Source organism: Pungitius pungitius, chromosome 11 (assembly GCF_949316345.1).
Source record: "Pungitius pungitius chromosome 11, fPunPun2.1, whole genome shotgun sequence".
Taxonomy (NCBI): domain Eukaryota; kingdom Metazoa; phylum Chordata; class Actinopteri; order Perciformes; family Gasterosteidae; genus Pungitius; species Pungitius pungitius.
In genome coordinates this window covers 1,626,185-1,647,315 of record NC_084910.1, presented here as the reverse complement: position 1 = coordinate 1,647,315, position 21,131 = coordinate 1,626,185, and the positions used below count along the sequence as shown (strand labels likewise).

General features: G+C 42.2%; 2 protein-coding genes across 5 annotated transcripts; one reads left to right on the top strand and one right to left on the bottom strand.

The window, feature by feature from the left end:
• Positions 1-304: 304 nt before the first annotated feature.
• LOC119197084 (sialic acid-binding Ig-like lectin 5) lies at positions 305-5,287 on the top strand. The gene is made up of 9 exons (XM_037453054.2): positions 305-351; positions 555-917; positions 1,523-1,804; positions 2,156-2,407; positions 2,510-2,770; positions 2,879-2,969; positions 3,195-3,287; positions 3,416-3,488; positions 3,560-5,287. The coding sequence occupies exons 2-9, from the start codon at positions 689-691 to the stop codon at positions 3,593-3,595; spliced, it is 1,317 nt and encodes a 438-aa protein (XP_037308951.2). The 5' UTR covers positions 305-351; positions 555-688; the 3' UTR covers positions 3,596-5,287.
• A 273-nt stretch (positions 5,288-5,560) lies between these two features.
• On the bottom strand, positions 5,561-10,290 carry eomesb (eomesodermin homolog b). 4 transcript variants are annotated; one of them, XM_037455156.2, is made up of 7 exons: positions 10,076-10,290; positions 8,367-8,990; positions 8,096-8,262; positions 7,833-7,954; positions 7,342-7,500; positions 7,112-7,173; positions 5,561-6,882 (listed from the first exon to the last, which is right to left on the bottom strand). In XM_037455156.2, the coding sequence occupies exons 2-7, from the start codon at positions 8,882-8,884 to the stop codon at positions 6,096-6,098; spliced, it is 1,815 nt and encodes a 604-aa protein (XP_037311053.2). In that variant the 5' UTR covers positions 8,885-8,990; positions 10,076-10,290; the 3' UTR covers positions 5,561-6,095. The 4 variants fall into 4 exon arrangements, with proteins under 4 accessions (XP_037311053.2, XP_037311058.2, XP_037311055.2 ...); XM_037455161.2 differs by having other exon boundaries at positions 8,108-8,262; XM_037455158.2 differs by having other exon boundaries at positions 8,367-8,960.
• Positions 10,291-21,131: the final 10,841 nt, after the last annotated feature.

Genomic DNA, 21,131 nt, shown 5'->3' with positions numbered 1-21,131 from the left:
TATCTTCCAACTATATGTTTCTGCTCCGAAGATGAAACCCTTTGAGTAGGACGACTTGTATGTGTGTCAACTCTGTCTCCTGTTTGCAAACATTAAATGGTTTGATTTTACACAGGTGTCGAGTAAGAATTTGTCGTATACCAACTTAAAAATATGAACTAAATTTGTGAGTAGTGCCGTGTGTGATGTATTAAAAGAGGAATGGAAACTGAACACGTTATTCCAAGAGGGAAGTGAATGTCACCTGACAAGCTTAAAAATATGTGTCACTCCATCCACAGCTCAGACCCACAGACGACGAGATGGATTCTGTCAAGTGGCCGGTGCTTTTTGTGATCCTTTGCTTTAGAGGTATATGGCATATTCTCAACACTGTAACGCCAGCTGCCATATCTTACTGCTCATTTAAAGTGCAGTTTAAAAGTCAGCTTTATGTCTTTTTGATATCTTAATATTTTGCTCAGGTCAAGATTTTGATTTTCAGATTGATTTGAATTTTTCATGTAAGTCCTTCTCTGCTTTATCTCTGTTACATTTGATCCCTTTTTCCACAGTTACTCAAACTGAAGCTTCGTCTTGGACAATAAAGGTGCCATCCTCAGTTAAAGGTCTCCCCGGATCCTGCGTGGTCATCCCCTGCTCGTTCAACTACCCAGATCCAGAAAAAGAGATCACTGCGATCTTGGGGATGTGGGCCAGGGCGCCGCATCAGTTCATCTACCACCCAGACAAGTCGAAAATGATCAAGGATTATCAGGGTCGAACACAGCTGCTGGGAGACGTCAGACAGAAGAACTGTTCACTAAAGATTGATCCCCTTAAACCAAGTGACGGAGGGCCTTTTTTTTTCAGGGTTGAAATGACAGGCCACGACAACTTTTCCTACAGAAGACAGGAGACATCAATTGAAATGATTAGTAAGTGATAAAATAATCTTTCACCACACTTCTGTAACAGTACAGTTGATTCCAGCATTTTGGAAGAAGTCTCTTTGTAATTACTGCGTTGCATTCAGTGAATCAGAACAGCATTCATTGATTTCTTTCCTCGTGGTATTGACTTACATGTTAGGTTAGTGATAACAATCAAGATACATGTCAATCAAGTTTTTTTTAATGTAAGTTATGTTAAAATTCTTGACTATATGTAACATGTAACTGTAAGATGAAACCAAGTCCTTGTACAATACCACTCTGCTCGTTAAAGTGTACATTTAGGTCGCAATTTTAAAGAAATTCGATTCCCAATACCGTAATCGTACTTTCATAATTGGTTGCTCTTTGGTCAAAATAATACGTTTTGTTTAAATCCACCATTGAATCAGTTTATTTTCAGACAAAATGAAATTCAGGATTGGAACCACGCACGGGATGAAACAATGTTTTTTTATTTTCATACTGTTTCCAAAATTCATGGCATTACTAAAACCATGTGCTAGCAGAATGCAATGGAAAAAAAGACTTCCCGTGTATAATAAGTGTCCTCGACAACCTGCCGATCATCATCTTTCTTGTGGTTACAGGTGAACTTATTGACATCCATTTCAACATGAAGGAGGAGGGTCAAACTGAGGTTGCGTCCTGCTCCGTTCCTCAACCCTGTCCAACTTCACCACCTGTCTTCACCTGGAGTTTCCCCGGGGAGCAACATTTCCAACCACGGCAGCTTGGCGATGGCCAGTGGACAGCGACATCTACTCTGCGTTTCCGCCCTACCAGCGCGGATCACAACAAGCTGTTAACATGCACCGTGACGTACAAGGAAGGGCAGCACTACAAAGCAGAAAGGGTCCTCAGAGTCAAACGTAAGCTCCTTATCTTTTTTTTTAACAATGCTTTGGTTTGTGACCACAAACTAGCAAAACCATTCCCATGAGTGGAGGATGTTGCTTGTGTTTTGTGCTAATTATCAAATATTATCATGCAAACTCTGAAGATGTTGAATATGGTAAACAGGTATAGCTGCTAAACATCAGCATGTTGGGATGGTCACAGCCGACAGCATGTTTGATACATGCACCTCAGAACCCCCGCTGTAGACCCGTATTATCCTGTTTGTGTGCGTTGACCAGAGCTGAGCCTTGACATTACTTTTTAGACTGCCAAATGTACTACATCATGGTATTATGAACAGTTCATTGGACATTTCCATGCAGATGCCCCAGTGAATGTGAACATTGACCACAAGTCGGAGGTAACGGAGGGAGAAGCTGTGCGCCTAAGCTGCTCCTGTGATGCTCACCCTCCTGCCAGCAGCTATCAGTGGAGCGATGAAACCGGTGCTAAACTGCATCAAGGAAATGTCTACGTGCTGCCAAACGTCTCCAGACACACAGGAGCCCTGTTCTGTACTGCCATCAATGAAATAGGGCGAGGCAAATCTAACCCTGTGCGGCTCAATGTGTTGTGTGAGTAAAAAAAATCCATGTATGTTCTTATGTAATATATGTAATGTATATGTAAGTATTTAAATACCTCAGAAAATGATATTTTCTTCTTTCTTCTTACAGATATGCCTGAGATCAAGACGGTCTCCTCCTGCTCTTCAGAGGCAGATATAGTGAAGTGCGTGTGCATTGCGGAGTCCCGGCCCGTCAGCATGATCCATTTTGTGCTTTCTGACAGAGTCGTGCCAGGAGTGAAGGTAGAACATCACGGCACCGTCACCATCGGGACTCTGCATGCAGAGTTTGGATCTTCTCGGGTTGTTTACTGTGTGGCCAACAACACGCTTGGGAATGCAAACCTAACGCTCTCTTTGCCTTTTAACAGTAAGGAAGATTTGTGTGTATTTCTAGAAGTGCATGACACGCACCTCAAGACATGCGTTTCATATTGATGAAAGGAAAAATGCCACCACGTGCTTTCCGTTTGGACAGGAACGATGCAGAACCTTTACCTTGTCGTTGCTTCTGGAGCAGCCGGGATTTTGGTGACGGTTTTAATAATTGTCAGCGTTTTTAAAAAGTGGTAAGTTTGAATAAAATTATTTTGCTTCTCTGTTCCTTCTCTTTTCCCCCTCTAGTATATTTTGAAACTATAGAGTTCCAATTTCAAAAAGCAAATGCGTCTTATAATAGTCGAAGCTCGACCTTTTGACCCTTTGGTTTCCAAGAGTCAGCTTCCAAATTTTTACACGCAAGTTTAAATAGTTTTATTTAACTGTTCCTTAATTAAAAACCCTTATTCTCCCAGTAAGGGGAACTCTGCGAATGCACAAACACGTCACATCAACCCTGAGAAGACGGACAAAGACATGGAGCTCCCTCACTGCTGTGCTACTAGCAGGTTCCAGTCATTCACCTTAGTTTGAACAAGACAATGCTAACGGTGTAAAATGACACAACAAAGATACCTTTGAATAATCCTTAATGTTTAAGAAAAACTTTTGTTTGTTTTCTTTATCCTCACCTCAGAAAAGAGAAGAGTTGTGGAGATCCACATTCTGCTGACATCTTTGACAACGATCGTGTCTATGGCAACATGGAGGTATGTTGTGTTTTTTTCATTCATTCGTTAATTACGTCTTTGAAAGGGAGAGTTAATTTTGTGTCCCACAGACTGACTGCGACGACGCAATCTACGCAAATATGTAACTTTGTTGAATTCGTTGGAGGAAGAGTTGCAGTCCCTCCGTTGTCAACTGATGTGCGTCGGGGAAGCTGTCAACATATCACAACCCTCTTCTGTTTTTATGTCAAGTGAGATTTTTCTGTCTCTAGTAACTCAAACTATTTATCTTGTTTTATGTGATGTATATAAGGGAAATCTTGTAAGCTACCCAATTTAAAACATTATTCTATTTTTTAGAACATTACATTTTTATTCATAGTATGTATGCAAATCGGTTGAGAAAGTTATGGTTATTTAAAAATGACATGTATCACTACCAACACAATGTTATGAGTGAGCGAACTGCCCCTACCAAGATGGCCGCCATGTGCGGACTTTCGACTCTGTTAGACATCTAGCCTTTCTATATGTTTGTGGGTGCAATTAAGTTTTACACAGTGTAGGCGTTGAATGTAACTCGGATATCAAATGTCTCTCAGTCAATATAAGTGATGGCATCCAGTATTACATGAATGCATTTCAGTTGATTATATTGAATCCAACCATAGCTATGCATCAGTATTATTCTATAGTTTCAAAATGACAGCGGTATTACACTATTCTCATTACTTTATTGATTACATAGTTTCAGAATCACATTTGTATACTGGTGTACACTAAATGCATTTAATTGAATAGTCTAATTTATGAACCGGCAAGTCAGTTTGTTTATTATATTCTACTACCAACCAAACTCCGTCCAGTGTATTATCCTCTAAAATCTCCAGAAATTATATGGAATCTCTGGATTGAAAATGATGCAGGACCAAAGCGGATGACCGTATTAACACAACGGGGGACCAGCTGGTGGGCGTAGACTCTGGCATCCAAAAGCTAAGTTAAGTAAATGACTTTTTATTGGGAAACTACAGCCGACGCAACACCATAACGTTACGTGTTGTTAACCTGAAGGAAAACTGCGAGGGAAACGACCGTGTGAGCTTTCTTACCAAGTGGACTCGAGCTACGCTCGGACCAGCAGTGCGTAAGTGTTGGGAAAATGTATAGACTCAATTTAAGTGCCTCATCATCAATCAGATTATACTTCTTTAAATGTGCCTGCTGGCAGGAGGCTTCGTGCATAATCATCCATCAGCAAAAATAATGCTCTCAACTCTTTCAGAATAAGTAGATCAAAATAAGCCCAAAGAATCGAAATTGGTAGTTATAAATATTTATGAGGATATGAGGATGTATGTACTGTATCAGCTTATGTATCATATGTATGTGTATATATGTGTGTGTGGATGACCATGAACTAGGAGTGTTGTTATGTGTGTGTGAATCCGTGTATGGGCGGATCAGTATATATCTATTCATAATCAGTGGTGTACTAATCCAGCTGGCTCAAATGAAGGTTCAAGTTTTTCTATGTGTTGCTATGGTGATTTTGCCAAACCTGCTTCGGGAACCGAAAAGCCTGATCTACGTCATCTCATCCTGAAAATGATCCGGCTAACTCAGTTAGCCACGTACGAGGAACAGGGCCTGCAGGAGTGATTCATTTCGTAGCTGCTAGTACCATGAAATGACACTAGAGTGCGACACAGACCAAAGAAACAAATAGACCATGTCGTGCTTCTGGGAGCAGATGAAGTTATGCCTGGCATCTGATCTATGTGTTGTACATTAAAAAAGTGACTCAGATCGGATTTAAGTGGCTTTTACCTCCAAGTCTGCATGCATGCACTAGTTCTTAAAGTACAATGAACCAATTAAAATATATACCAGAATTAAATAGGACCGTGTGAGGAATTACAGACTTTAACCAATTAAAATATATACCAGAATTAAATAGGACCGTGTGAGGAATTACAGACTTTAATTGGTGAACTCAACAAATGCTTCTATTAAATATACCCATTAGTCCATCATATATACAGTAAGGTTGATTTAAACAGGGATATGGGTATTTGAAATAAACAATCTGACACTCAATAGAACACATAAGCCTTTTATTATCAAATATCTGAACATTGCAATGATGGTATTTACAGCATATCTTCAACACGTTTATGAGTGCACAAATTTCATATCAACAGGCTTTCCATAAATAATCTATAAACACATAACCTCACTTAAGACGCAGATAGACTAATGGATGGACACAAAAACATACAGACCCTGTTCTTTTTTAACGGCGTACCTTAAGCAATGCTTTTGCACTTTCATAGCTTCAAATACAAAGTTACATAATGGGGTGGAGAAAAAAAGAGAATGGACGAACTGAAATAGAAAAAATCGGTAATAAAACAATAACCGTGGATGCTGACGCATGTTGTGCCACATGCCCCTTGGTTGCACAATTGTTGTATTATTTCTGTCCTTTATTTCCTGTGTGAACAAAAACGGAAAAAAATATGTCATCACCAGATTTATTGACACCAAGACCAATTATGGGTGTTCGCATTAACCCTAAAAAACAGTAAAATATGAGTTCTTATCACTGATGATGAATAAACAAAATGAGAGATGACGAACCATTCACGGGTTTGCGTAAAAGGAATAGTAAGCTGCCATGCCTTTGGCTGAGGGGCCTTCTTTGCCATAGGAGCTACTGTTGATGGCAACAGAGGCCAAGTCCTCGCACTTAATGTCAGAGGATGAGTCCTCTGCGCTGGGACCATTGAGTGACAGACGCCTTCGCTTACAGGCTGTGGAATAAGAATCAGCCTTGTCTAAGGACAGAGCCGACGACTGCGTGTCTGCCCAGGAGGAGACCAGACTTCCGCCGCCGTTCACCTCCTCTTCAATCTGCACTTTCACTTTGTTTGAGTCTTCTGGGAAACCAGTGGTGGGACTGGGCCTGGGGGACCAAGGCAGGCTGGGAGAGACCTTTCTCTGGTAAGCTGCCCTGGACCCCCACCCCGCAGACATGGTGGTGAAAGGCGAGTCCGGGTAGTAGCTGAGAGCGTGGGATGTTTGCATGGACAGGGATTTGATTCCATAAGGAAGCAGGGAGCTTGAGTTTTCTCCCTCGTAGGGGGTCAGGTCTAGTTTGTTGCTGGCGCTAGTGCCGTTTCCCCCTTGCTGCATGGAGGTGACAAACCACCTCTGAGACGTTCCGTCTTCCGTCTGAGGCGAGAGGAGGCTGTTGGTCTGCGGCACGGCTCTCTCGCTGTTATAGAAGCGATTCTGGGGGAGGTTGTTAACAAATTGGTCCTGGAAGAGGGGCTGCATGGTGTAGCGGGCCCCAGGGACAATCTGGTGGGCACGGGGCGAGTCGGTCGGAGATGGTGTCAGGCGGTCATTTTCCTGAGCTGTGTACATGCTGAAAAACACATGTAAGTGAGGTCAAAAGAGGGCAGTGTCTCGGTGGGGAAAAAAAGCATGGTGTGAAATCTAAAGAGAAAAATCTCGAGTCGGTGAATAAAAATAATTTACAAAACAGGAACGACACTATATGCAATAAGACTAGTCATTTTATGAATTCCTATTAAATGTGCTATTAAAACTATGTAGTTGACGAGAAATGTGTGAAACAGGAGTTAAATACTCACGAGTCATAATTATCTCTGAATCCTTTGGCAAACGGGTTGTGGTCAATTTTCAGTTGTGTAATCTTGAATAAAGCAAAATGAAAGAATACATTTTATATCAATACAAGAAGATGTAGAACAAGCACGTCCATTGAATAACTTTGAATGAGTCAAGATTTCAAATTGATCAAAACAGGATGCAATTCCTTATGAGGCAGAGATAGTCTGAAAGGTTCATCGCCAATGCTTACATCAGTGTTCTGGTATGCCGTCACAGCTATGAACTGGTTCTCCGGAAAGGTGAAGCTCTGAGTCTTGACCTCAGTGCTGATGTCCTCCCCCCCATCCTCCGTCACCTCCACGATGTGCAGCCTGGGCTGATACTTGTGCAGCGATTGCAGGACAATCATCTGCATAATCAACAGGGTAAAATCTGTTAAATCCTCCCATGATTTAACAAAATGTAAGGATTAAATCATTTTCGACACATTTCTGCAAGTATACTTTTTTTTTACATGTGGTTTGGTTTAATGAAGCAAATTAATTTGCACAATAATAATAATCCAAACAATAATACTGTGTCTTAAATTAAGCTATATATTAATGGTGTTGCAATCAAGTTTATTCCAGTTTATTTTGATATTTAACTGTATATTTCTATAAAATAAAAATGTTTACATTGCAATGCAAGTTACTAAAAAATCTTTGGTGAGGGGTCGTCCATAAGTTTAGTTTGGCTTACCTGTGAAGTGTTGTGATTGGTCCCTTTGTTGTTCGTGAGTTTCAGTTTGCTAAAAGAAATCTCTTGTCTCATCCAGTGGGCTCCCGTGTTTGGAGACTCTGGGTGGATGTAGACTTTGTTTCCTGAAATAAAGACCCGGGTGGTAAACAGCAGTTTATTTATTTGTATCGAAATATGTGCAAGTCTTTGCATTCGATTCATGTGAGTTATGCACATGAAATAAAATAAACCAAATCATTTGTTAGTAATTTAAAATGATCGACCTGTTTCACTACCTTGGCCGCTGTTGTCCGCCTTGCCGCAGGTGACCCACTTGCCACCTTGGAACCTCCAGTGGTTCGGATCCGCCAGCACCACCTCCACGAAGACGTTGTAATGCGCCGTTAGGTTGAGGCCAGCTATGTTAAAACTGAGGAACGGGAACATCCGCCTGAAAGCACAAAAACCATCATCTAATAAATGATACAGCAATAAAAAAAATAAAAAAAACCTTTTCCCGGGGTCCACGCGCACGCATCGGCAGGGCCCTCTCACCTGCCCTGCTTGGTGATTATCATCTCGGTCTGGTGCCGGTGGAACTTGAGCCACAGCGGCCGGTTGCAGAGGTACACCTGGGCCTTCATCCCCGGGCCCGCCGCGGGCACAGCGATGTTGCCGAGAGCCGAGCCCGAGCTGCTGTAGGCCGGGTAGATGCACCCGGGGCTCTGGCCGAGCTGGTACGCCGGGCTGAAGTGACTTCGTCCCGCAGCGGAGGGGGCAAACCCCGCGGGGGGCAACACGGAGCCCAGGTGGAGAGAAGAAGGGTACCTGCCGGCGCCGGACGCGGCGTAAACCGTCCCGCTCGGCGTGTAGGGGATGAAAGAGCAGTGGCTCGGGGTGTCCGGGCTCTGCTTGGCCGGGATGTAGTAGGAGCGGTCTGCCCCCATCGCGTGCTCCGGGTACCTGCCGCCAGCAGCGGACTCGTCCCCGTCCACAGCCGGAGACTTGCGCCGGTCTTGCGCTACTTCCTTCGCGGGAGTGAAGGTGCTGCTTTCCCCTTCACCGCCCAGCATGGCTGCTCCTCGTCTCTGGTCCCAGATGTCTCTTTTCCCGGGAATCACTAAAACCGGTTTTTCTTCCAGGTGTCTTCTGAGAAGAAGAAAAAAACCCTGCAGTGATCTGGAGACAGATGTGGATTGTGATTAGGAGGGGCTATAGCCAACATCCGCACTGATTCACCGTCTTCCAAAAGGCCCAAAGTGCCAAACTGCGCGGGGGAGAATAGGCCTTTGGTGGGATTGGAGGGGGAAAGTGACCTTTTTCATATCAAAGCACGGCAAATCACCGTGGGCGCATCAGGGTGTGGCTGTGAAACCCGCACTGTTTTTAAATAAAGCAGGGCTATGCAGTAATGTACAAACAAGTCATGTTTAGCATATATATCTGCTGTGTTCCTCCCACTGTCTTTCATTGAACCATTCCTCAGTTTTAAAATAGAAAAAAACACAAAACGGTGTAATAAATGAAATCACTTTTCTTCCAAATTCACAATGGGAGCTAAAAACGCGAGTCTTGATAAATAACAACAGAGCAGATCGAAAATAAATAAGGGTACATTTTATTTGGATAGCTTCATATTCATCAGTGATACTGGGGGGGGGGGGGGGGGGGGGGGGGGGTCGGCTTGAAGTGAGAGCCGATTTCTAGTAAATCCCATGACAAACTTTCACGTGAAGTCTGTGGAAATATTTTTTTTGCGTTTCTTATTTTCTAACAACGTATATACAAAATATAATATTTTAAGATTCTTTTTTTAGAAATGTCGTATTTTTCTATTAGACGGAATGCCGTTAATCCTATATTATTATTCAGAGTTGATGAATTTGCATTCGTTCAATTCTGATGTGACTCGGCGTCCCAACGGGATTCCGGACGTGAAAAGGGGAAATAGGCAATTATTTTTCCGTTTGAAGAAACCTGTGATGTCTCTTGGATCAGACAGCAACAAACAAATGTAAACCATCCTTTCCGTGGAAAAGAACAATAATTAATACATGCAAATACACCTACAACACGTTTAAATCAATGTGGCTTAAACCCCTGTAAATAATTGTATTTTAGTGCGGGTGATATTGTCATTTGTCTTTTTTTTTATAGTAGCCTACTGAATGAAACAAATGTTTCACCGGGCTGTGTCCTATTAAAACATATACATGCCTATAACAATTTTACAAAGATACAAATATATATATATATACACTTACCTAGCGAATGTCCCTCCTGTCCAATCAAGTTCGAGACGCCAGACTAATTTCAGCTAAATCAAAACTTCAGTGCGCAAAATGAGCGGCGCAGCTGAGTCCACGCCAGTGCAGGACATCATGTTGTGTTTGGGCTTGAGGAGTGAGTGAAAAGGTAAAGCCTGCGCCATGTGGAGGTGGACCGATCACAGCGTATCAGTCGCAGCTCCCTCCGCGTGGCCATGACGCACCGATGGCAGCCTATTACCAGATTCTCCTCTGATCTCCAGAGGAGGGGCGACACAAGATGTACAAGAGCGAGGCTGCTCCTCAATCCGCACGTGAATTGCTTCTATCTGATCATCCTCACAAAGAAATCGTCAGAACAACAGTCCCATTAGTCTGTCTGGGGGTCAATAGTGCAGAGTTTATGGTGGCGTTATATTCTGGTGTCTTTGTCATTCCCAGAACACACATTTTTACAAATAAAATAAACAAAATCTAATTCCCACAAGGTTAAAGACAATAGTGTGCAGATAACTGAGACAGATAACGCAGCCAATTTGGAGCTGGCTACAACCTTTTAAACTTTCAGTACATTCTCAAAATTGACCTAAAAATGAAATCAACAATCAGAACGTTGCTCAGCCATTGTTATACTTTAATAACATGTTGTACAAAATGTGTTGGACCGCGTAATGAGAAACTGAAAATGTACTTCACTGACAATAGGAGGCAAAAACACAATTCTTTAATTTTCATTTCAATAACACTATATAACAACCTGGAAAGATTGAAACTCTGCTGCATCTTTGTGTCCAAGGGCCAGCACAGATATGAAAGTCAAAAGCCCCTAACAGAGGAGTCATGGAGTCATGGAGGAACTACACTGCATGTGATTTCACCAGAAACACATTCCAGTGAAACATACTAAAAGCAAGAAAATACATTTACACATCATAGAACGATTTAGATAATATATATATAAAGATATCTTTATCAGCACATCAAAAAGGATATTTGGAAATCACAAGTAAGTAAGTAAAAAGGTTTAAAGGTGATGATGGACGGTGCCCAACAGTTGTTCCCAAAGAATTCACAGATCATTGGAGCTTGTAAAGGAGCGTTCTCCTTGATTGATCAACTTCTTCAGTTCAAAGGAAGTCAAAGTCAGACTTTAGAAGCTGCTGCCTTAGCGTGTTAACGGGGCACCATTAACAGCCTTAAAGGGCGTCTCTTCTCTCAGGACCAGACGATGCTCAGCAGCAGCAGCAGCAGCTGCGTGTTTGAAGGAACGTTTACATGATAAAGAGAGTGAGAGGATTATTGACGCAGGTCGCCACCCTGGAAATAAACTCATTGCCCATTCAAACAAGACAAATCAACTATTTGAGTAAAGTATTTGCACAGCAAACAGTCTAAAGCTAATACACCTCCTCGGATTGCACCGACAAACTGATTGAGTTGTCTGATTATTTCAGGAAGTCATGAATATAGAGTAACAGTTCACAGATCATGGAGTGCACAGTTTCAGTGGTCTTTAATTAATTTTGAGTATTTTTTCCTGCTTGCCTTTTTTTTCCCCTTGGTCAGCATCCATTGGCATATCAGCAAGTCAAGGTAAATGTATTATATATAGTTGTAAATGTAATCAAATGTTTATTTTGCAGTACAGATTTCGTTTGCATTGAAATCCAAGCCTCTGACTTACTTTTCAACGTTTCTGTTACCCGTGTTACTCACCCTCCATCAATCATGTCTTATTATTGCTTCTCTTGGACGTTTGGGCCTCACTGTGCCGGACAATGCATAACACTAATTATGCTGTTTTCAGTACCACATTCTCACTTTTTTGGATATTTTGATCATTAATGCAGCAGCAAACAACTATTGGCTCTCTAGAGATATACATTGAAGTGATGTCTACCCAAGTGAAGTTACTCTCCTTCCGTGTGTTGTCATTCGACCCCTTCAATAGCTGCCCAGGTGTGCATTTCAGTGCATGTTGGCGTGCCCCACTGGTTAGTTCATGGCTGTGCACTGCGCTAAAATGGAGGTCACGGCTGATCACGGAGGCACAGCGCCCATCCTCCAGTTCCCCCTCTGCTCGACGCTGCTGGGTGTGAGCTATGTTGCTATTGTTTGGTCTAATAGAACCGTTAGCTGCTCAACCACAGCCCCATTCAGACGCTATAAGGACACGTCTTTTTTTTGGTTCAGCACCATTTGAATCTGAATTTAAACCAGTTATGTGCAATAATGAAATTTAGAGTTTCAAGACAATCATGATCCGATATGCAAAAGTGTCATGTGGCAACATGAAACCACCACTGCACACCGTCATGTGTTGAAATAAACAATACATGCATCAATTCTGTATTTTACAACAGGAAAGAGGGAACAGCTTTTTTTGTGTCAAAAACTATATCAAACACAATCTACCATTGAAGCAAGTCTCATACTGTCAGAAGGGATCTTTAAAAATAAACTCTCCAGCATTCGATGAAACAAGTTCATCCAGTTGTACTCACCACACATATGTGATGAAAAAACCATTTCTATCTCAAGTCAGCTCATCTTTATTACCTGAAAACACATTAAAAAAAAAAAACCCGCAACAGCACATCACACAAAGCTTTTCGGTTATCGTCCGTGCATTGGGCGGCCGGTCTCTGCCGGTCTCTGCTGCTCTTCTCTCTGTCCCGCTCGAGGAGCAGCTTCCCCTAGCTGTGCCTGCTTTTTGACACGTCTAAAAGGGCTGTTTCTGACATCCCGCCATCCTGCCGGCCACCCCTCCTGCAGCGCTCATGCCAGGCAGGAGGAAAAAGCTGGTGACCTGGCCATCGCCGCTGTGCCCTCGGCCACTTGCACCCTGCCGGGAGCAGAAGGCCTGTTGGTCGAGGGCCATGCCAGGATCTCTGCCCGCCGCAGCTTGTGATGTCACGACAGACATGCACGGAGGCAGGACCTGCGATTGGCTCTGGGGGGGGTTCTTTCTCACTTCCTGGGAAAGGCCCCTCTAAACGACATACAGACATAGAAACCTAATTAATGATCGCTTTAATTGAATGGGATCACAGCTTTCTGCCCTCCTCGGCAAACCGCTGCCGTAGCAGATCACGCAGGAAACAAATACGTTCTCGCCTCTTTTTATTAGAGGATTAACAGAGTTCTGTAAAAAATTATATATATAAATTGAAATAAACATGGTGGTGATCCAAATTTTTTACAACCCCTTTTTAAAACCCTGATAGGAAATAACTCAATTTGGGCAAAATTCTACTTGCCAGATCCAAACAAAACTTTCATGCTCAGAGGCACTCAATTTAGCAGACAATACCAAAATCAATCAAATGGGATGGGATTCTAACGGTCATCACTTCAAAGGGCTAAAGGTGACGACCTCTGGGGACCAACTTCCTTATTTTCCCCTCTACTCTTATATTTATGGTTTGGCCCTACGTCCCATTAAGAGTAGCAGCAGGAGCGGACCATCACATTTGGTGCCCAGCGTGGGGGCGGTTGGTGAGCTGTCATGTTCCAGCTATCCCAGGGAGATACGCTTCTGTCTCTCCTCAAAGATTTGGTGTTGTCTCATTTGCATTTGCTAATTAGATCCTGTTTGCATGACTGTATGCTGAAGGCTATCTCTCTGAATACCTCTTTAAAAGGGCAGGAGGTGAAGATGAAGTCCTGTTTATCTAACCTTTGCAAACCAATTAGTCCAATATAATGAAAATGGATGTCTTTTTCAGGAGAGATATACGTTCTTATCGTTAGTAGTTCTGGTCTCTAATTTGATGCATCACCAGAACAACATTGGCATTCTGAGGCTATGAGTCATCAGAGAAGCAACAGTAGTAACAAATTCACAGTAATACTGTCTAAACTCAACATGTGAGGAAAGGACAGGTCTATGCAATTGTGTTGTCCCCACCGATCTATTTGTAGACTAAATAAGCTTTGGTTATGTTTCCTACAGCGGTGCCTTTGACCCTCTTTATTATTTTCATGCACACACACTTTGTCACTTTCACTTGTGACTTTCTGTTGGCTGGAGCACTTTATCTTTATTTTTAATTTTATCTTATAGCATATATTTTATTCTATTTTTTTAATCTTATTTTGCACTATGTTGTCCATTATTGTACCGTCTACCGTAATGCACCAACCGCCAAGTCAAATTCCATGTATGTCTGACATATTACGGCAATAAACGTCTCTTGATTCCTGATTCCTGCCCATGGCATTTCCCCAATCATCTCCTTCCAGTTCATCTTGTTCACAACTTCACACAAGAGACTCAACTTCCGAGAAGCTTTCCCAGCCAAGAAACATGCTCCCAGAATCACTAATCTGAAGAGAAGTTGCCGAAGTCTCCGCCCAGGACCAATTAGGGTCCTTTTCGGGAGCACTTCCTCGTTATCACCCAATCTGTACTGTTAAAGAGCTCCTGCCCACCAATCTGCCCCAGTCGACAGCCCCACCCGCCCCAGTCGCCGTTTGATATCAAGTCCCAGTAATGAGCTGGTACCTCGATGAAACCAAGTGGATCCTCAAATACGGCGAGAAGTTTCAGGCATGATTTGACACACCCTTGAGAAGCCCCTGGATTGAGTTACACATAAAGATGGAAAATGGGGATTCTACTACACCCAGTTCCATCTACATGCAGTTGAAATGTTTACATCTTTATATCAAATTACAGTGATAATTAATTTAATGTACCAATTCACTCAATTAACATGGTTATAAATAGGACTTTTATTCATCATACATTATAGAGATGTCATATGTGTATACTGACCCAGCAGTAACACAGAATTACAATAATAACCCAGCGATACCAAAAGAATAAATACATATACATTTACAATACATAGATGTGTTGTTCAGAAGGGTGTCCCTCTCTCCAGTGGAGTGGAAGTAATATTCTCTGCATAATGTCCTCTCTTCTGCCAATAGACAGGACCATGGGCACGTTTTTTTTCAATTGGGGAATCTGCTGACTGTTGTATCACATTGTGATTAACAATTTAACCACGGCCCGTCTTTCCCATTGTCATTCCACAGATCGCTGGGGGTAACAGTGAAATTCCAGCGACTGCACGCAGGCTTCATTAGATCCATTGATAGATTTATTGTTTTCCATGATTGTAATCACTTCCCCCCGCGGTAATTTGTAAGCTCTTTATGCTTCAGAGGTATAAGCCAGAGAGGTAATTAATCGGCTTTGTTTGGAAGCTTGGAAGCAAAAATGCCCGTCTGAATTGGTAACTGCTTGGAAGGCAGCGGTCCCTGTGACTTGGAATCCCTCGTTCACGACCCTCAAATGTTCAAAAGCAAGCAAGTAAATGGACATGGCTATGCTCCATTCACCTAGATTCACGTTTTCCCTCTTCAAATGTTTTTCTTCTTAAATGATAATTGCAGATTTTTTCATCTTTCAGAAATCTTGGTTAAAAAGCAAAGTGATGATTCAATTAAGAAACTGACACAGTGGACATTTTGAGGCATTTTAACACCTCAAATTGGATGATATTACTTTTATGTCCGGACCCAAATCTCTGGTCAAGTCACAGTAAATATTTCGTTCCCCACCACCTTTCACCCATGAACCCTCTGAGGTCGTCTCGCCTTCGTCGGTCTCGACTGAAGCGGCGGCTTACTTTAATTGGGTTTTCGGCGGTGTGTGAGCGGGGGACTGCTGTTTATGGGTTAAGTGGGTCTTAATCAGAGCTTTCATCCAGTCATTAACAGAGAAACACGAGGTGTTGAGAGGAGTGGAGAGAGGTTGATAATTGAGAGGCTGCTCCCCGTGCTGTGCGTGTGCTTTGTTGACTTTAGGACGGCTAGGAATGCTACGCAGGAGGAAACTGGTGGAAGGATATTGAAATATATGTTTTCTAAAACGTTGTCAGTGTATGTTAGGAGATGAACATTTGCTTTTCTTACATTTTCTTATGATCACACTGAAGGCCTGCAGTTTGCAGGATGAAAAATACATTTGAAGAATTTTAAATGAGTAATATGCCTGAAAAAAATAACAATATCCAGTGAAAACATTCTAAAAACATTTTTCTAACCACACATTTGTATCCTGAGGAAAATACATACCACTACTGATGGTAAAAATAGATTGTTATTGTCTACAAACTCCTCCGTATCCACCCTATTGCTCAGCTGTCACATTTGCAGTTTTTCTCACTGCTTATTTTAGCACCTCTCCCCTGTGTGAGGCCTGTGTTCTTCAGTACCCCCACTCTGGTCCCCGTCTCTCACACTCTCAAACACTGTCATGCACACACACACACACACACACACCACGCACGCTCACGCCGAGCGTTGAATCAACGAGCCTATATTAAATAAACATGTTGCTTTTAGATCCTGATTTGCATAATCCTTTGCAAGGTGTATTTTTCACCATTATTGTGTAGTTTATCATAGACATACACACACCCTGATCCTGTAAAAACACTGTCAATTGCTCACAAACCCGCATTGCCACTCACCTTCTCAGAGGCGATCATCGCCAAATAAAAAAAAAGATGAGACTATATTCTGATGGTGAAATAGATCAAATTAGACTGAAATAGATGAGATGATCTGGATGGGGTTTGATAGCGTCAAATGTGAATCTTGTATTTGATTGAATTAAAACAATACTATTCCTAATTTAATTAAACCATTTTGGCTAAATTATTACAGTTACAGTTAACGCAAAAATGAAGAACTATGTCACAAGATGAAAATTAAATAAATTGTTACATAGTTTAAATGGTTCGTGCAGTTTGCACATCGTACATTGATCTTTAATATTAAGAAAAGAGAGGGACCAAAAGAAGAGTCTCTACTACTGTGAACCAGTGCACATGGATGATTTTTGGGTGGTTTGTGCAACACCTTGCGCATTGTGTGTGTGCGTTAGTATTGTGTTGTGTGTATTGTTTTAAGGTGTGAAGGGCCCTGTTGACTAGATGAACACTCCCGGCAAGCTTTACCTCTACCAAAGCGTCACCACACACAATTCTCCCTGTGAGAGTGTGAAACCATTTAGAGGGCCATTTACTGCACAAGATGACACTTACTCCCAGGTCAGCGGGTCACACGCACACACGCACACGCACACACACAAAGATCACATCGTGCCCAACAGACAGCAACATCTCTCCCCGGTGTTGGGAGAGATGAAAGAGAAGGCAGCCTTCGTGTTACTTCAGTCATTCACTTCATCAGATGAGGCAAAGAGGGCCAAAAGGAGAAGATCAGATGCATTAAAAAAAGCAAAGATCCAGGCTGCTGTATGTGCAGCATACTGAGGTATACTGACTGTACGGGGCAGATGGAGGGGGGGACATTATGGCAGCTGGGACAGTTGCTATTTTACATTTTGAAAATCACAAATGTGATTTCACACAGACACACGCTGATGCACACACGCTGCGCCGTTACCTCTGAAATGTTATTAAGAAAAAGTCTTTCATCCATTAAAAATCGATCGATCCTGTGCTTTGCCTTCTCTACTTGAAGATTTTTTTTTTTTTTCCATCTGTCATAATGGAAAGTCTGCCAAGCCGTTTCTTCAGCCTATTCTTCATTTGGAGTAATTATAGAAGGAGAGGTAAAAGATGTTTTTTTTCCCCCTTTCTTTTCCTTTCTCCCTCTGCCCCATCTTTCTCTCCCCTGTGTGCATTCAGAGGCACTCTCACCACTGCATTCTTATTAGCGCCATGTCTGAAAGCCTCCCGCAGCATGTGGTGTCCTCTGACCATCCACTATGGCTGCTTTTTTGTTGGCATCAACGCGCCAAGCAACCAAGGGTAGCTTTTCAACAGGTACAAACTTTTCCTTTTAGATAATTAACCGCATTCAGACACTCAGTGGAGTGCAGGCAATGTGGGCACAGAAGCGTAGAGAGGAGAATGTTCTAGAAGAAGAAAAAAAAAAAGGACAGAGAAAGGGGGAGAGAGATGGAGAAAAAACTTGATCAAAAGACAAGATGTTCTCTTTGGTGTTGTTTGGTACTAGTGGATTCTATACCGAACCCCTATTCAAATGGTCTGGCCTTCATTTCTGCTCTCCTTGTTGTCCTCATTGCTGTCCTCTTCATCTTCTTTTATCAAAATGAACCATGTAATGAGGGAAACTCTGGTCATTGTCGAACGGTCAGAGGTTTGCTGAATTAATGAATGGGAGAAACACTAGAAGGGTGAATGCTCTTCCTCGTCGCCGGTTTCCTCGCCGCCAGAGCCCCGGGATGCCTCCTGAAGAAGGCCTCATCCATCCTCCGCCGCCTCGTCTCTTGTTAAAAGGGGCATAAAGCGAAGGCAGAGGGGAAAAGTAATTTACTTCTCCTGTCCTGTCCATTCTTTTGGTGGGTTTCTTCTACTTTTTTTTGCTGTGTACTGTCATAAAGCTTATAATTATCTTGCCGAGAGCTCCTCAAGTGAGAACGAATGGGGTCTTTGTAGCCTTCTCTCTTCAGCCCTCTCCTGTTTCTGGGAAGAAGGAAGTCGTATTAACATTTGGTCTTCCACTTTTACAAATGCAGTGAAAAGGCCAGATGTGGCTCGTCTGAAAAATAAAAAAAAAACTTGCAACAACTCAATTTGACAAACTGATATTCTAAATCCCCACTGAACATGGCAGAATAGATTATGATCAACATCATAATGCAGTTACTGCAGGAAGGATCTAACTTTAATCTCATCGCTATTGTTTAATCTTTACTAATCAGCCCATTGTCCTGTTGAATTGTGCGTTCGAGATGTGCAGGTGTTGCTGTGAGAAACTACAGACTGAAAGAAATCTGCCATTTCTTTTCTCCTACTTTATTGCAATATCTGCAGGACATTAGCACCGTCTTTTCTGAGCCTGCACCAGATATCACTGGTTTATGGTCGATCCCCCCCCCCCCCCCCCGTTTTATCTATGCATAACGTGCCTCCACTCACCCAAGCCTCCCTCTATGCCTCTGTCCTCCATCCCCAACTCTTCCGACTGATTACTCCTAATGTAATTTTAATTAAAAACTGTGGTGTCAAAGGGTTTAGCCTGCCTGAGAAGCGGGTGCAGATTGTGGCACAGTGGCAGACCCCTTCACTTGCTTGAGAGGAAATGCATCCTGACATTGTCTGGGTGTTGCCAACATGACCCCCCCCCCCAAAATATAGAGCAGATAAAGGCTTTGTGGCTCATTTGAATGTCATGGTATAACTTGATTTTGCCCCCCCCGACAAAATTGCAGATATTTTCTTTGTTACTGAATTTGAGTTGCAGGCTTTTCACACATGTGATTTAATTTGGCATTCACACCAGTGCAGTCAAATCTGCACGCGCTCGTCAGTTCGGTGGAGTTAGTGGTTGACATCAGAATTTCTAAAAGAAAAATGTCCATATCGTATCTCTGTGACCCATCTTAGGTGTGGTTATTGAGCCAAGCTTTATTAAAAAACAGGAAGGCAGTAGGATTGATAATTTGAAAAAAAAAAAAACCTGCATCACAACCATGACTATTTCACCAGAATACTTCAAATGCGTCAATTAAATCAAACCCGAAGTCAGCAAGGAGACGAGTTGAAGCCAGCTTGGGACTCTTTTAACATCAAGACTAGACGCTAGTTGAGATTGACAATACTTACCACAGCCAAATTTCACAGAGGTGACCTGCGCAAGGTGCCCCCACAGCAGAGGTCTGCCTGGAGGTTTGTAATCCCCTCACCCGAGTCGTTGGATTATCTGCTCTCTATCGACCCTGAAGAGGGTCCCTGTTGCTCGGGCTTAAACACTCTCTAAAAACTCATCTCTGCACCCCATCTGCCGGCCGCACGACGTCTCGGAAGTCACCGATACGGAGGAGTGGGGTCTGAGGCAGCACAGCAGAAGAAGAAATCCACAACACACCTCCCCTGTCGCGCTGCCAGAAGCTTTATGCTACTCAGATTTACTTTGAAAGTTTAAGTTTTTAAATGTATTCATCCATTGTGCAAGGTAAGAGAAGTGTCCTTGTTGCATTGAAAAGGCTTTATCATGCCTTCTCACACATATTTTCCTCCACCTTCAACAGCTTTTTTTTTTTACATTATATTTAGATAACAAATGCGTATATAAATCTCACACTGACAACGGGTTGTTGTGACTCACAAGTGCAAGAGGTGTCAGTGTCAGTGGACAGTTGGAGGAGCTGGTTGTTGGCCCTGAGCAGTGAGGCATGTAGTAAGAGGGTTTAACTTTGCTAACCTCCTTCTGCCAGGTTCACGAGGCCCTGCTGCTTGGGTGATATTGAATCAGTGTTGGGAGCCAATGCCACCAGGGGTACGGAGCACTATGGAGCCAACTGGGCTTGATACTTGCTCACTTCCCCTCTTCCCAAGACACAGAATTAATTTGTCCCCTTTCTCGTTTAGTATTAGCCAGGCTACGGTATTGTTTTAAAGGCAGGATTTGAACAATTTTGGACATTTGCTCCACTAGTTGACTGTCTGGCATAGTAAGTCTGTAAGTGAATAAGTGACCCCTGATAAAAACTCAAAAAAGTTTACACACGGTAAATAATCATCTGTTTGGGTACATTTATACTGTGGCCAAACACAAATATAAAGCACGATAAAAGTGTGTTTTCTTAGAGTCACAAGGTGATATATATAGCAATTCAGGAGGAAGGCAACACTGTTAGAGAGAATCTTAAGGACTTAATTATACTGCATGCTAAGATATTGTTTACTTAATATAGAAACCTGCAATTATTTAATTATACTCTATTATGAAATGTCTAAGCTAAAAGTGGTAAATAATAACTCTTGTGCCACATGCTTGATTTTTACTTTATCAAAAATATTGCTTTTCTAATAATGCATTTTCATTCTACAAAATATGTAATATTTCTCATCAAACATTCAGATTTTCTTTCATACTGAAAAAGTATGATATGCAATTTCCTACCATTGCATCATATTTCCTCATCATTAGACATTCATTTCAGATTTTTTGTGTTTTTGTCAGGGACATATTACTTACGGGATGGTTTTTGTCAAGTGATGATATATATTGATTTCTTCTCAGATTTACTTCATCGTGT

What these genes read in the sequence shown, in the direction of transcription:
- LOC119197084 (XM_037453054.2), top strand. Translation starts at nt 689, where the DNA reads ATGTGGGCCAGGGCGCCGCATCAGTTCATCTACCACCCAGACAAGTCG. An exon ending in GCTCTCTTTGCCTTTTAACA is followed by an intron (nt 2,771 to 2,878) that starts GTAAGGAAGATT and finishes CCGTTTGGACAG; the next exon opens with GAACGATGCAGAACCTTTAC. An exon ending in GTGTCTATGGCAACATGGAG is followed by an intron (nt 3,489 to 3,559) that starts GTATGTTGTGTT and finishes TGTGTCCCACAG; the next exon opens with ACTGACTGCGACGACGCAAT.
- eomesb (XM_037455156.2), bottom strand. Translation starts at nt 8,884, where the DNA reads ATGCTGGGCGGTGAAGGGGAAAGCAGCACCTTCACTCCCGCGAAGGAA. An exon ending in CGGCCAAGGTAGTGAAACAG is followed by an intron (nt 7,955 to 8,095) that starts GTCGATCATTTT and finishes TCTTTATTTCAG; the next exon opens with GAAACAAAGTCTACATCCAC. An exon ending in TTCAGAGATAATTATGACTC is followed by an intron (nt 6,883 to 7,111) that starts GTGAGTATTTAA and finishes TGTGTTTTTCAG; the next exon opens with CATGTACACAGCTCAGGAAA.